The 16,899-nt window shown below is 45.0% G+C and overlaps 1 protein-coding gene across 1 annotated transcript in view; it reads right to left on the bottom strand.

Moving 5' to 3' along the window:
- plxdc2b (plexin domain containing 2b) overlaps positions 1 to 16,899 on the bottom strand; it is a 202,601-nt gene that overhangs the window by 80,242 nt on the left and 105,460 nt on the right. Inside the window, exons 6-7 of the mRNA XM_041881132.2 lie at positions 4,534 to 4,652; positions 2,609 to 2,708 (exon numbers count right to left, since the gene is read on the bottom strand). Coding sequence (XP_041737066.2) covers positions 2,609 to 2,708; positions 4,534 to 4,652 — 219 coding nt within the window. The remainder of the gene's footprint in view (positions 1 to 2,608; positions 2,709 to 4,533; positions 4,653 to 16,899) is intronic.

The following is a 16,899-nucleotide window of genomic DNA, read 5'->3' as shown; positions in this document are numbered from 1 at the left end:
TGTATGTCCCTTAAAACAAAATAAATAAAGAAGTGAGCTCGGTAAAAGTTTGTGAGGAAGCTGGCTCAGCATTTTCTTTCAGGCTACAACAGACAGAACTTTGCATCCGAATCTCCAAATAAAATGGCAACCTGTGGCTTAACTGCAGCAACAGAATTACGCCATGGCTTGAAGTTTCAATTACACCACGTGGTGCCGTATCTTAGCTGTCACAGAATTATGCCATGTGGTGCCGTATCTTCGTTGTCAGTCAAAAAAAGTTCAACTAAAACTTACGTTTAGGCATTAATTCTAAACTTTAGGGTTAAAGTTAGGGATAGGGTTAAACTTAAGTTTAGGCATTAATTTTGAGTGGGTAAGTTAAGGGTTAAGGTTAAGGAAAGGCTTAAAACAAAAAAACAAAAAATGCATGCCTAGCACTGGGATTGAACACGCGACCCTTGAAGCCGGCGTCTGCAGCTTAAATGCTCATTCACCATCCACAATGCCTTAGTGAGCCTACTATACGGTAATAGGTGCTCACGTTGCCCCAAGTGGACGGTATAGCTTCCACATTTCGCCAGGTCCAAATGTAATCTGGTACCTGCAAAATCAGCACCTCCTGGTGTCATAGCCATGGGAAGTATGGGTGCTGAGGGTGCTGGAGCACCCCCTGATTAAAAAAATAATTATATAATAATAATTAAAAGTCCCACAAAATGTGTGAACTAGGCCTTCATTACTCCTGTATGGGCGGAAAAAAATACTCCTCAGCAGAGCGGAGATAAATACTCCTCAGCCCCCCCCCACGCCGCATCCCAAATGTCACCCTATTCCTTATATAGTGCAATACTTTTGACCAGGTCCCATAGGGAATAGGGTGCCATTTGGGATGCTGCCGAGGAGTCTGTTTTCATCCAGCTGAGCTCAACGTTAGAAAGGCTACATCAAAGAGGGTAGTGTTTAACACAAGTCCTTTGGAAGCCTGAGAACCCTCTATAGCAAGGGTTTTCAACTCTTACCCTACGAGGTCCGGAGCCTGCTGTTTTTCTGTTCTACCTGATAAATAGGGGAACAATGAAAAAACACAGTGGAACTGGCTTCGAGGTCCAGAGTTGAGTTTGAGGGCTAGCTGGTAGAGCCAGCTGGTAGAGCACGGCGCTTGTAACGCCAAGGTAGTGGGTTCGATCCCCGGGACCACCCATACACATAAAAATCTATGCACGCGTGACTGTAAGTCGCTTTGGATAAAAGTGTCTGCTAAATGGCATATTATTATTATTTATAATATCAACAAGAGTGTTATGGGAGAGCTACTGTAGCTACTGTAACAAGAGCACCCCTGAACCCACAGTTTTCAGAGAAGTAGAAAGAATCAACAACCACAGAAGCTCAACACTCACAAAACAGCTGAGCAGTAGATTTGAATTCCCCATTATAACACCTAAACCCTTTATTACTGACCACAGAGGCTATGTTCCAAATGGCCCCCAATTCCCAATGTAGTGCCCATAGGGCTTTGGTAAAAAAAGTAGTGCACTATATATGCAATGGGGTGCCATTTGGGACACAGTCAGAGTCTTTAAAGTTTTCTGAGTAGAGTTACTTATTACCCATGATTTAATAATTCCAGACGAAGTCGTAATTTTATAAACAACTAGCTATAAAACGCTAAGTGAAACAAATACTGTACCTTCTTCAAACGCCAAGTCCTATGAATATATCCTCAACAAGCAATTAAAATAATGATTTTCGCAGACTTCAAAATGAAATGAAAGCCCCAGTGTCTAGCAGCGGATGAAAAGGCTGACTTTCTCCTCTTTGCTCAACTTTCTTTTAACTTTAATGGGCCTAAATTGGGACGTCATGCAAAGAGACCATGCCCATATAATTCTGGACCATGCCCATATACTCATACCCATTCTGCTGTTTGAGAGGCCACAGCAAAAGGTTGAACTAAAGCCGCTTTGGGGTGATGTTCAGATCTTGGATCAACTTCCCTTCCCCCAGTGGGAAAAATGCAAAACTGAACCAAGATCAGCATATAGGGCAGGGGTGAATTCTGAGATTTTGAATTCAACAAAAGGCTGCATAGATTTTTTTTTTACTGATTTGTTCATCAAAATCAATTTGCGGCCCGGAAAAAGGAACAGTTATTTTAATATATACAGTATAGGTCCATTATCATTTCTACATACTTTCTATCTAGCTTGAGATGTTCCAGTGTGGGTGTCCTGGAGTGTTTATTTTAACCCAAAATAATAATTCCTTAAAAATGATGAATGCAGCCCACAAGGGAGGAGCTTTGAGAGAGAAAAAAAACGTGTACTGGTCATGTGACTGGCTTACTGTATGTTTCCACTGCCCATCCTTTGGTGTCCTGCAGTATGAGGTGGTATGTGATAGTGTATACAGTAAAAAACTTAAGTGATGTTTGATGGTGTGTGTAAAGTAAAAGGTGTGAGGTGGTATGTGTGTATGTGATGTGTGAGTGGTAAAAGGTGTGAGGTGTGCGTGCATGCGTGTGGGTGTGCGATGTGGTTTATGATGGTTTATGTGTGTGTAGCAACGCAGGGAGTCATGTGTGTGCGTGCAGTGACGCAGCAATCTCTGCATCATCGTGACTCACTGGGAATCTGCTGGATCCTGTGGACCACCACAAAGGCATCGGAGAGGCCCACCTTCACCGGGTGATTGACGGAGCTGATCTGGGCCACCTCGATGGGGATCTGGAAGAGAGAGGAGAGAATAGTGGAGGGGCATCAATCACCAGCCACCACACCTGTCTATCTAACAGCTGGCTGGAAATTGGACCCAAACAGACCAAACCAGGCAGAGGCCTAACAGTTTCTGATGCTGATGGAAGGCTGGGGTAAATGTGTCCCAAATGACACCCTATTCCCTTTATAGTGCACCAATTTTGACCAGGGCCTGCACTATATAGGGAATAGGGTGCCATTTGTGGCGCAGCCTACAGACAATGGGACTTCATTTACTGGCAAGAACAAAGAGCTTACAATCGACTCATCTCCCAGGAAATCCATCAAAATGAAGGCGCAAATTAATAATTCTGCAAAACAAGTCTGGCGGGCTCAAACTTGAGAATGTAGAGATCCTTGGAGATACACACTTTTATTGTGTGGTTAAAGTAAAAGTGACGTAAACGCTGCAGTGAACTTTACGTCTTTACATGAAGGTGGATGAGGTGAGTGGAGTTAGAGAAAAGTACTCCCTGATTGGAATGGAGAGAAAGAGAGAGAGAAAGAGAGGGAGAGAGAGATATGTTGCATCGTGCCCTGATTGAAAACAGAGGTTGGAGAGCACAGAGCTTTATTTATCAACACAATCAAGGAGAGAATGAAATAAGTGCTCTGTCACAACAAGGAAGAGAGGGTGAGGAATGAGAGAGCGAGAGAGAGAAACATAGAGCGAGAAACAGAAACAGAGAGAAAGAGAAAGAGAGGAACAGAAAGAGATGGAGAATGAGAGAGGTGAGTATGAAGAAATCCCCGCTCCTCACCAGCTGGGTGTGACACAATGTCACTCCTACACCCCTATAGCTGGGTTAGCTGACAACGTCACGAAAATGACGCGTGCGCATTGCAGAGGCCGTGTGTTGTTATGATTCTGAACGTTCAGATAGCTAGCAACAATGACAAGTAGATGCCATGTGGGAAATCGTAGGTGGCTCGTTTCAGCTAGTTTTATCTTGTTCTTGACACTTGTACGCTGGGAGTCGGGAAGCAAGTCCAGGGAGTAAATTTAATAATAAATGAAACATGGAACAAAACAAGAAACACGAGTAGCGAACAGACATGTAACACAAAAAGAGAGTCAATAACGCCTAGGGAAGGAACCAAAGGGAGTGACATGTATAGGGGAGGTAATCAGGAAGGTGATGGAGTCCAGGTGAAACTCATGAAGCACAGGTGCGCGTAACGATGGTGGCAGGTGTGCGTAATGGTGAGTGAACTGGCGACAACAAGCGCCAGAGAGGAGGAGCGGGAGTAGACGTGACAATACCATGTCTTGTTTTGCTAATTATCGCTATCTAGCTGCCGACAACTGTAACAATATATTTGAGAGACAACAAGTACTCATTGTGCAAATGTATTTATGTTCTCAATTAACATTTGGAGAGGAAACAAAGTGTGCATGTTGTCAACAATCCTTTGATTCTAAACTAATCCCGTCTGTTTTCCTCAAGTGTTGCGCACAAATCGGTTTTGTTGCTAAACAATCCACCGTCTATGGGAGATAGCTGGAGGGAGGAGCAGCAAGATAAATAAAGAAGAACCGTGACAGAGGGAGTGAGAGCAGCAGAAATAGAGAAAGAGAGAGAAAGAGGGAGAGGGGAGGTGAGGGAGATATAGCCTAGATAGGGAGCAACAGAGAGATAGAGAGAGAGAGAGAGAGAGAGAGAGATAGAGAGAGATAGAGGTATACGTAGATAAAGAGAAAGAGAGAGAGAGAGAGAGAGAGAGAGAGAGAGAGAGTGAGAGAGAGAGTGAGGTATACGTAGATAAAGAGAAAAAGAGAGAGAGAGAGACTGACCTCTTTGTAGGCGAAGACGATCCTGCCGTCGCTGTGCAGTGTGGCCTGGAAGGTGAAGCTGCCCAGGTTGTAGCTGTCCTGCAGGTGGACATGGTCCCACTGGACCACCAGAGCAGTGCCTGGATGAGAGAAAGAAAGAGAGGGAGACTATCAGAACCATAGACAACCACACAGGACCACATAACCACCCAGGACCATACAAAACCACAAAGAACCACTTAGAACCACACAGAACCGCACAGAACAACATACTGTATAACCACACAGGGCCACACAAAAGTACATATAAACACACAGTTCCATACAAAACCACTTAGAACCATATAGAACCACACAATGGCAATCTGGGTTATAGGTAACAATCTTTCACATGAACTGCCGACATTATTACGCATATTAATTGTTAATGATGGAAATTAAGATATGCAAGATATTTCAATAGATATATATTGAGGTGAGAGCATTGGAAATGCTTTTGGCGGTTGACCTGCTTCTGTTTTGTGGGTGGCACTGTGTGCTGTTTTCGAAGGATGGGTACTGGCCTCTTGGGGCGTTTAAGGATCCGGGGGGACGGGGGTGGTATGCCGATTACTGGGATGACAACCCAACTTGGGATGGGGAGGGGCTTTAGCGGGGGGAATAGTGGAGAACAATTGGAGGGTTACTTAGTAGCAATGCAAATATCATGGTACAGCTACAGTTGAACTCGGAAGTTTACATACACATAGGTTGGAGTCATTAAAACTCGTTTTTCAACCACTCCACACATTTCTTGTTAACAAACTATAGTTTTGGCAAGTCGGTTTGGACATCTACTTCGTGCATGACACAAGTAATTTTTCCAACAATTGTTTACAGACAGATTATTTCACTTATAATTCACTGAATCACAATTCCAGTGGGTCATAAGTTTACATACACTACGTTGACTGTGCCTTTAAACAGCTTGGAAAATTCCAGAAAATGATGTCATGCTTTAGAAGCTTCTGATAGGCTATTTTACATCATTTGAGTCAATTGGAGGTGTACCTGTGGATGTATTTCAAGGCCTACCTTCAAACTCAGTGCCTCTTTGCTTGACATCATGGGAAAATGAAAAGAAATCAGCCAAGACCTCAGAAAAAAAATTGTAGACCTCCACAAGTCTGGTTCATCCTTGGGAGCAATTTCCAAACGCCTGAAGGTACCACGTTCATCTGTACAAACAATAGTACGCAAGTATAAACACCTTGGGACCACGCAGCCGTCATACCGCTCAGGAAGGAGACGCGTTCTGTCTCTTAGAGATGAACGTACTTTGGTGCGAAAAGTGCAAATCGATCCCGGAACAACAGCAAAGGACCTTGTGAAGATGCTGGAGGAAACAGGTACAAAAGTATCTATATCCACAGTAAAACGAGTCCTATATCGACATAACCTGAAAGGCTGCTCAGCAAGGAAGAAGCCACTGCTCCAAAACCGCCATAAAAAAGCCAGACTACGGTTTGCAACTGCACATGGGGACAAAGATCGTACTTTTTGGAGAAATGTCCTCTGGTCTGATGAAACAAAAATAGAACTGTTTGGCCATAATGACCATCGTTATGTTTGGAGGAAAAAGGGGTTGCCTTGCAAGCCGAAGAACACCATCCCGACCGTGAAGAACAGGAGGGACTGGTGCACTTCAAAAAATAGATGGCATCATGAGGAAGGAAAATTATGTGGATATATTGAAGCAACATCTCAAGACATCAGTCAGGAAGTTAAAGCTTGGTCGCAAATGGGTCTTCCAAATGGACAATGACCCCAAGCATACTTCCAAAGTTGTGGCAAAATGGCTTACGGACAACAAAGTCAAGGTATTGGAGTGGCCATCACAAAGCCCTCACCTCAATCCTATAGAACATTTGTGGGCAGAACTGAAAAAGTGTGTGCAAGCAAGGAGGCCTACAAACTTGACTCAATTACACCATCTCTGTCAGGAGGAATGGGTCAAAATTCACCCAACTTATTGTGGGAACCTTGTGGAAGGCTACCCGAAACGTTTGACCCAAGTTAAACAATTTAAAGGCAATGCTAACAAATACTAATTGAGTGTACGTAAACTTCTGACTCACTGGGAATGTGATGAAATAAATAAAAGCTGAAATAAATCATTCTCTCTACTATTATTCTGACATTTCACATTCTTAAAATAAAGTGGTGATCATAACTGACCAAAGACAGGGAAGTTTTGCTAGGATTAAATGTCATAAATTGTGAAAAACTGAGTTTAGAAGTATTTGGCTAAGGTGTACAGTGGGGAGAACAAGTATTTGATACACTGCCGATTTTGCAGGTTTTCCTACTTACAAAGCATGTAGAGGTCTGTAATTTTTATCATAGGTACACTTCAACTGTGAGAGACCAAAAATCCAGAAAATCACATTGTATGATTTTTAAGTAATTAATTTGCATTTTATTGCATGACATAAGTATTTGATACATCAGAAAAGCAGAACTTAATATTTGGTACAGAAACCTTTGTTTGCAATTACAGAGATCATAAGTTTCCTGTAGGTCTTGACTAGGTTTGCAGACACTGCAGCAGGGATTTTGGCCCACTCCTCCATCCAGACCTTCTCCAGATCCTTCAGGTTCCGGGGCTGTCGCTGGGCAATACGGACTTTCAGCTCCCTCCAAAGATGTTCTATTGGGTTCAGGTCTGGAGACTGGCTAGGCCACTCCAGGATCTTGAGATGCTTCTTACGGAGCCACTCCTTAGTTGCCCTGGCTGTGTGTTTCGGGTCGTTGTCATGCTGGAAGACCCAGCCACGACCCATCTTCAATGCTCTTACTGAGGGAAGGAGGTTGTTGGCCAAGATCTCACGATACATGGCCCCATCCATCCTCCCCTCAATACGGTGCAGTCGTCCTGTCCCCTTTGCAGAAAAACATCCCCAAAGAATGATGTTTCCACCTCCATGCTTCACGGTTGGGATGGTGTTCTTGGGGTTGTACTCATCCTACTTCTTCCTCCAAACACAGCGAGTGGAGTTTAGACCAAAAAGCTCTATTTTTGTCTCATCAGACCACATGACCTTCTCCCATTCCTCCTCTGGATCATCCAGATGGTCATTGGCAAACTTCAGACGGGCCTGGACATGCGCTGGCTTGAGCAGGGGGACCTTGCGTGCGCTGCAGGATTTTAATCGATGACGGCGTAGTGTGTTACTAATGGTTTTCTTTGAGACTGTGGTCCCAGCTCTCTTCAGGTCATTGACCAGGTCCTGCCGTGTAGTTCTGGGCTGATCCCTCACCTTCCTCATGATCATTGATGCCCCACGAGGTGAGATCTTGCATGGAGCCCCAGACCGAGGGTGATTGACCGTCATCTTGAACTTCTTCCATTTTCTAATAATTGCGCCAACAGTTGTTGCCTTCTCACCAAGCTGCTTGCCTATTGTCCTGTAGCCCATCCCAGCCTTGTGCAGGTCTACAATTTTATCCCTGATGTCCTTACACAGCTCTCTGGTCTTGGCCATTGTGGAGAGGTTGGAGTCTGTTTGATTGAGTGTGTGGACAGGTGTCTTTTATACAGGTAACGAGTTCAAACAGGTGCAGTTAATACAGGTAATGAGTGGAGAACAGGAGGGCTTCTTAAAGAAAAACTAACAGGTCTGTGAGAGCCAGAATTCTTACTGGTTGGTAGGTGATCAAATACTTATGTCATGCAATAAAATACAAATGAATTACTTAAAAATCATACAATGTGATTTTCTGGATTTTTGTTTTAGATTCCGTCTCTCACAGTTGAAGTGCACCTATGATAAAAATTACAGACCTCTACATGCTTTGTAAGTAGGAAAACCTGCAAAATCGGCAGTGTATCAAATACTTGTTCTCCCCACTGTATGTAAACGTCCGACTTCAACTGTATATGGACACTCAATCACTAAGGTATTTTGTTATTGATAAATGTACAAACATATATTATGATAAATAGATTTGAAACTTCTATCTCATTATGGTAAGTGGTGAAATAAGTATAGCCAGTTATAATTGTAATGGCTTAGCAGATAATAACAAAAGAAGAAAAATATTTACATGGCTCAAAGAGAAGGAATATAATATCTATTGTTTTTTTTCTATTGATAATGTAAAATTAACAGCCATACAGAAAGACTCATGTGAAGGTGAAATTACAGAGGAGGAACTTCTGGATGCAATTAAAGACTTTAAGTCCGAAAAACTCCAGGGTTGAATGGCATACCAGTCGAGGTATACCAAACCTTTTTTGATATACTCAAAGGACCATTATTAGCATCTTTTAACCACTCCTATGTAAATGGTAGATTATCAGACTCTCAAGAAGAATGTCTGATTTCATTATTACTGAAACAGGATACAAGTGGGAAAGATAAAGATCCAGTCCATTTAAAAAAGTGGAGGCCCCTTAAAAAAATTCTAGCAAAATGTATAGCGCATAGAATTAAAAAGGTATTGTCAGACATTATTCATTCTAATCAGTCAGGTTTTTTTTACATGGACAATACATTGGAGATAATATAATTCAAGTACTGGAAACAATAGAACACTATGAAAAATCTGGGAAACCAGGCCTGCTATTCATAGCAGGCTATTCATAGCAGACTTTGAAAAGGCATTTGATAAAGTACGACTGGAGTTTATATATAAATGCCTGGAGCATTTCAATTTTGGAACATCTCTTATAAAATGGGTTAAAATCATGTAAAATAGTAAATAATGGCTATTTCTCCGAAGGTTTTAAACTGTCAAGAGGAGTAAATCAAGGTTGTCCACTATCGACATATCTATTTATTATGGCCATCGAAATGTTAGCTATTAAAATCAGATCCAACAATAATATCAAGGGATTAGAAATCCAGGGCTTAAAAACCAAGGTGTCATTGTACGCTGATGATTAATGTTTTCTTTTAAATCCACAACTGGAATCCCTCCACAGCCTCATAGAGGATCTAGATACATTTTCTAACCAAATTATGATAAATGTACTATATTACGTATTGGATCACTAAAAATACAATTTTTACATTACCATGTAGTTCACCAATAAAATGGTCTGATGGTGATGTGGATATACTCGGAATACATATCCCAAATGAAATAAATGATCTCACTCCAATACATTTTAATAGAAAGTTAGCAAAAATAGATAAGATCTTGCTACCATGGAAAGGTAAATACCTGTCTATTTGTGGAAAAATCATCCTGATTAACTCTTTAGTATTATCCCAGTTTACCTATTTGCTTATGGTATTGGGGCGGCAGGTAGCTTAGTGGTTAAGAGCATTGTGCCAGTAACCGAAAGGTCGCTGGTTCTAATCCCCGAGCCAATTAGGGGAAAAATCTGTCGATGTGCCCTTGAGCAAGGCACTTAACCCTAATTGCTCCTGTAAGTCGCTCTGGATAAGAGCGTCTGCTAAATTACGTAAAATGTATTGCCTATGCCTAGCAAACAGTTTTTTAAATTATATGAGAAAAAAATATTCTATTTTATTTGGAACAGCAAGCCAGACAAAATTAAACGGGCCTATTTATATAATGAATATGAATTCGGAGGACAGAAATTATTAAATATTAAAGCATTAAACCTATCACTAAAAGCTTCAGTCATACAGAAGTTATACTTAAATCCGAACTGGTTCTCTAGCAAATTAGTAAGATTGTCTCACCCCATGTTCAAGAATGGTGTCACGCCCTGGCTCTGGGGACTCTAATATGTTGAGCCAGGGTGTGTATAGTCTATGTGGGTTCTAGGTTTCACTTTCTGGTTTTGTAGATCTATGTTGGCCAGGGTGGCTCCCAATCAGAGACGGCTGTAGCTCGTTGTCTCTGATTGGGAGTCATACTTAGGTAGCCGTTTGGCACTCATTCATTGTGGTTTATTGTTCGTATTTGGTTTGTGTTTACCATTGACTGTCACGTCATCGTTTTGTTGTTTTGATCGTGTGATCATTAATATAATAAATATGCTCGCCTTCAACGCTGCGCCTTGGTCCTCCTCTATGTATGACGATCGTGACAGAAGAAACCACCAAGATTTGACCAAGCAGTGTGTCCAGGAGCCATCGCCAGGGAGATCTCTAGCAGATCTCCTTCGCCTCCTCGACTGGGTCAAGCCGAGTGAGGAGGAGAAGGGCTTGACATTGTGGCAGAAGGGCGAAAGGCTGGCGAGGGACATGGAGACCTGGTCCACGGGTAGGAGAGACGGCCAGAAATTTTTTAGGGGGGGGCTAACGCCGTGGACGACGGGCCAGCAGGAGACCGCGGCAGAGCGGCCCAGCGGATTGGCAGAGGAGGCCGCCAGTTTACGGGGGCCACTGGTCGAAGAGGGGGTGGAAGGTGTAGAGGCACGGCGAGAGGTACTGGGGTGTGTTACCAGTCCGGTCCGGCCCATTCCAGATCCCTGCGTAGGACCAGTGGTGTGTGTCCCCAGTACGGTCCGGCCTGTTCCTGCTCCCCGCACCAAGTCAGTGGTGCGCTTCGTCAGCCCGGCTCGGCCCGTTCCTGCTCCCCGCACCAAGTCAGTGGTGCGCCCGTCAGCCCGGCTCGGCCCGTTCCTGCTCCCCGCACCAAGTCAGTGGTGCGCCCGTCAGCCCGGCTCGGGCCCGTTCCTGCTCCCGCACCAAGTCAGTGGTGCGCCCGTCAGCCGGCTCGGCCCGTTCCTGCTCCCGCCCCAAGTCAGTGGTGCGCCCGTCAGCCCGGCTCGGCCCGTTCCTGCTCCCCGCACCAAGTCAGTGGTGCGCTCGTCAGCCCGGCTCGGCCCGTTCCTGCTCCCCGCACCAAGTCAGTGGTGCGCTCGACAGCCCGGCTCGGCCCGCTCCTGCTCCCCACACCAAGCCAGTGGTGTGCGTCGTCAGTCCGGCACGGTCCGTGCCTGTTCCACCGGTGGCTGGTCCGGCACCGGTCAGATGCTTCACGCCGGAGCTGGAGCAATCCGCTCCACCAGTGTGCAGTCCAGCTCCGGCCAGCGGGGCCAGACCGGACCAGGGGTACTTTGGGGGGTTGGAGAGGAGCGGGGATCAGGCCCGAAGCCGGATCCGCCGCCTAAGCGGAGTGCCCACCCGGTCCCTCCCCTGTGGTGTTTGGTGGGCGCGGTCGGAGTCCGCGCCTTTAGGGGGGGGTACTGTCACGCCCTGGCTCTGGGGACTCTAATATGTTGAGCCAGGGTGTGTATAGTCTATGTGGGTTCTAGGTTTCACTTTCTGGTTTTGTAGATCTATGTTGGCCAGGGTGGCTCCCAATCAGAGACGGCTGTAGCTCGTTGTCTCTGATTGGGAGTCATACTTAGGTAGCCGTTTGGCACTCATTCATTGTGGTTTCTTGTTCGTATTTGGTTTGTGTTTACCATTGACTGTCACGTCATCGTTTTGTTGTTTTGATCGTGTGATCATTAATATAATAAATATGCTCGCCTTCAACGCTGCGCCTTGGTCCTCCTCTATGTATGACGATCGTGACAAATGGCCTTTTTCCCTTTATTCAGATTACAACCTCTCACTTTCAGTTATTTGAAATGGAAATCATCTCCCAAATATCACTATTTCTAAAACAAAGGGCCACATTGAAATCCCAATGGATGGAGAGAGAGAGAGATGCCAAGGCAACTCGGCTACAGCCAAGTCTAGCTAACTTGTAGCAGCCAAAATGTTATTTATCATCCCATATAACAGTGCCTGTCTTGTTATTGCGGGTGTAGCGAAATGCTTGTGCTTCTAGCTCCGACAGTGCAGTAATATCTAACAAGTAACATCTAACAATTTCACAACATATACCCAATACACACAAATCTAGTAAGGAATGGAATTTAAGAATATATACATATATGGACAAGCAATGACAGAGCAGCATGGACTAAGACACGGTAGAATATTATAGAATTGAATACAGTATATACATTTGAGATGAGCAGTGCAAGATATGTAAACATAATTAAAGTGACTAGTGTTCCATTTCTTAAAGTGGCCAGTGATTTCAATAGGCAGCAGCAGCCTCTAATGTGCTAGTGATGGCTATTTAACAGTCTGATGGACTTGAGATGGAAGCTGTTTTTCATTCTCTTGGTCCCAGCTTTGATGCACCTGTACTGACCTCGCCTTCTGGATGATAGCGGGGTGAACAGGCAGTGGTTCGGATGGTTGATGTCTTTGATGATCTTTTTGGCCTTCCTGTGACATCGGGTGCTGTAGGTGTCTTGGAGGGCGGGTAGTTTGCCCCCAGTAATGCGTTTGGCAGACCGCACCACCCTCTGGAGAGCCCTGCGGTTGCGGGCGGTGCAGTTGCCGTACCAGGCGGTGATACAGCCCGACAGGATGCTCTCAATTGTGCATCTGTAAAAGTTTGTGAGGGTTTTAGGTGCCAAGCCAAATTTCTTCAGCTTCCTGAGGTTGAAGAGGCTCTGTTGCGCCTTCTTCACCACACTGTCTGCGTGGGTGGACCATTTCAGTTTGTCAGTGATGTGTACGTTAAGGAACTTGAAGCTTTCCACCTACTCCACTGCGGTCCCGTCAATGTGGATAGGGGGGTGCACCCTCTGCTGTTTCCTGAAGTCCACGATCATCTCCTTTGTTTTGTTGACATTGAGTGAGAGGTTATTTTCCTGGCACCACACTCCCAGAGCCCTCACCTCCTCCCTGTAGGCGGTCTCGTCATTGTTGGTAATCAAGCCTACTACTGTTGTGTCGTCTGCAAACTTGATGATTGAGTTGGAGGCGTGCTTAGCCACGCAGTCATGGGTGAACAGGGAGTACAGGAGGGGGCTGAGCACGCACCCTTGTGGGGCCCCAGTGTTGAGGATCAGCGAAGTGGAGATGTTGTTTCCTACCTTCACCACCTGGGGGCGGCCCGTCAGGAAGTCTAGGACCTAGTTGCACAGGGCGGGGTTCAGACCCAGGGCCTCGAGCTTAATGATGAGCATGGAGGGTACTCTGGTGTTGAATGCTGAGCTATAGTCAATGAACAGCATTCTTACATAGGTATTCATCTTGTCCAGATGGGATAGGGCAGTGTGCAGTGTGATGGCGATTGCATCGTCTGTGGATCTATTGGTGCGGTAAGCAAATTGAAGTGGGTCTAGGGTGACAGGTAAGGTAGAGGTGATATGATCCTTGACTAGTCTCTCAAAGCACTTCATGATGACAGAGGTGAGTGCTACGGGGCGATAGTCATTTAGTTCAGTTACCTTTGCTTTCTTGGGTACAGGAACAATGGTGGCCATCTTGAAGCATGTGGGAACAGCAGACTGGGAAAGAGAGAGATTGAATATGTCCATAAACACACCAGCCTGCTGGTCTGCACATGCTCTGAGGACGCGGCTAGGGATGCCGTCTGGGCTGGCAGCCTTGCAGGGGTTAACATGCTTAAATGTCTTACTCACGTCGGCCACGGAGAAGGAGAGGCCACAGTTCTTGGTAGTGGGCCTCATCAGTGGCACTGTGTTATCCTCAAAGCGGGCGAAGAAGGTGTTTAGCTTGTCTGGAAGCGAGATGTCGGTGTCGGCAATGTGGCTGCTTTTCTTTTTGTAGTCCGTGATTGTCTGTAGACCCTGCCACATACGTCTCGTGTCTGAGCCGTTGAATTGCGACTCCACTTTGTCTCTATACTGATGTTTTGCCAGTTTAATTGACTTGTGGAGTGAGTAGCTTCACTGTTCGTATTCTGCCATATTCCCAGTCACCTTGCCATGGTTAAATGCGGTGGTTCACGCTTTCAGTTTTGCACGAATGCTGCCATCTATCCACGGTTTCTGGTTAGGGTAGGTTTTAATAGTCACAGTGGGCACAACATCACCTATACACTTCCTGATAAACTCAGTCACCGTTTCAGTGTATTAGTCTAAATTATTTTCGCAAGCTACCCGGAACATATCCCAGTCCGCGTGATCAAAACAATCTTGAAGCGTGGATTCCGATTGGTCAGACCAGCGTTGAATAGTCCTTAGCATGGGTACTTCCTGTTTGAGTTTCTGCCTATAGGAAGGAAGGAGCAAAATGGAGTCGTGGTCAGATTTGCCGAAAGGAGGGCGGGGGAGGGCCTTATAACCATCCCGGAAGTTCGAATAGCAATGGTCGAGGATTTTAGCAGCGCGAGTACAACAGTCGATATGTTGATAGAACTTCAGCAGCCTAGTCCTCAAATTTGCTTTGCTAAAATCCCCGGCTACAATAAATGCAGCCTCAGGATATGTGGTTTCCAGTTTACATAAAGTCCAGTGAAGTTCTTTGAGGGTCGTCGTGGTATCGGCTTGAGGGGGGATATACACGGCCATGACTATAACTGAAGAAAATTATCTTGGGAGATAATATGGTTGGCATTTGATTGTGATGTATTCTAGGTCAGGTGAACAAAAGGACTTGAGTTCCTGTATGTTACAACAATTACACCATGAGTCGTTAATCATGAAACACACATCTCCGCCCTTCTGCTTCCCGGAGAGATATTTATTCCTGTCTGCGCGATGAACTTAGAACCCATCTGGCTGGACTGATTTCGACAGAATATCCCCAGAGAGCCATGTTTCCGTGAAACAAAGTATGTTACAGGCCTTGATGTCTCTCTGGAAAGAAATCCTTGCCCCGAGCTCGTCGAGGTTGTTAACCAGAGACTGAACATTAGCGAGTAGTATACTTGGAAGCGGTGGGTGGTGTGCGTGCCTCTTAAGTCGAACCAGCAGGCCGCTCCGAGTGCCTCTCCTCCGCCGGCGATGTTTTGGGTCAGCCGCTGGAATCAGTTCAATTGCCCTGGGGAGAGCAAACAAAGGATCTGCTTCGGGAAAGTCGTCTTCCTGGTCGTAACGCTGGTGAGTTACCGCCACTCTGATATCCAATAGTTTTTCCCGGCTGTATGTAATGATACAAAACACTTTCTGAGCTAATAATGTAAAAAATAATACATAAAGAAACAAAATACCGCAAAGTTTCCTAAGAGCTAGTCGCGAAGGCCACCATCTTCGTCGGCGCCATATCTAGGGAATTTTTTAAAATAATAATAATATATATATATATATATATATATATATATATATATATATATATATATATACACAATAAAAGAAAACATAGTTACATGGATATTTTTAATTTAATTTAGAAAAGCCTTTTCAGTGTTAAAATCAGGTTAAAATAGGCCTCACACAAGTATTCGAATACTAACCTCCGTTCGAATATTCACACTTTCAAATAACCGTGCACATCCCTACCCCGGACTGCAAGCCTCCCGTTCCTCCCCATGCTGTTTTGATTTAGTGTGGACTTTGGAGAGCCTTTGGATATGAAAGTGATGCATTCGCTCTCCCATGCAGCCAGACAGTCATTTGGCCAAGAGCCAGAGCAATAAAGTTTTGTTAACACAAGTAATCAATTTTTCCATCACACAGCCAGAGCCCCTCTCCTGTCCAAAGTAAAGTGGGGATTTAGTTTATCTGCTGACAGCTAGGAGTACTGCAGCTGTAGTGCTACAGGAAACCCCATAATATCCACATCTGGCCTCCAGAAGGCTTATACATGAGGCTGATGCTACAGGATTCTCGATGACCTGGCCAGGGCATGGGGCTGCATGCTTGATGTAGAGAGGACAGGAATCGGGGCAGGGCATGTCAGTGGATACTCCCTATATAGGAAATGGGGTGCCCTATGTGCCCTGGTCAAACGTGGTGCACTATATAGGGAATAGGGTGCCATTTGGGACGCATCCAGTGGTTGTTACAGTAACCCTGTCTGTCTGAATGCTCTATCTATCTGACTGAGAATAGGTCCTGGCCACAACAGTGTACAGGGGGCTGGGAATGCAACGCTACTCTGCTTGGATTATGTTTTGGATGGGGAGGCAGGGAGGGAGAGAGGGGGCAATTGAGGGTAAAGTGAAAACGTGTAGAGGTAGACAGAGTTATAGGTAGATTCGAGGAAGGAAAAGAGAGTAGGGTGGCTACTCCTTGGTGGCCGTGTGAGTTCCACCAGTCAGCGCTATAAGGTAAGCCTAATAGAAGGCCTAAGCCTACTTAAAATGCATTGAGTTCAGAGAGAAACCAGCCGTGCTATCTGGGGCTCCCTCTTCTAAAAATACAGACTGGGTGAGAATGAGTGCACTGCACAAGCTGGCCTTGTTTTTCCCTAAATGGCTTATATGCTGCAGAAAGCTAGGCAAAACAAATCTTTCTCGACACACTGGGAACAGAGTGTACTAGTCGGCAGGGGGACGATGACTGCATAGGATTTGAAAACGTTCAATATACATCTACACAACTTCTTACAATGTTGAATAGTTCTTAAAGTGAGAAAGAGAGGCTGTCAGTGGATGTGTGTCCCAAATGGCACCCTATTCCCTATATAGTGCAAAGGGGCCTGATCAAAAGCAGCGCACTATATA

The sequence above is a fragment of the Coregonus clupeaformis genome, chromosome 7, assembly GCF_020615455.1.
Source record: "Coregonus clupeaformis isolate EN_2021a chromosome 7, ASM2061545v1, whole genome shotgun sequence".
Lineage (NCBI taxonomy): Eukaryota > Metazoa > Chordata > Actinopteri > Salmoniformes > Salmonidae > Coregonus > Coregonus clupeaformis.
The sequence above is the reverse complement of the archived record's forward strand: the minus strand, read 5'-3'. Positions and strand labels throughout refer to the sequence as shown.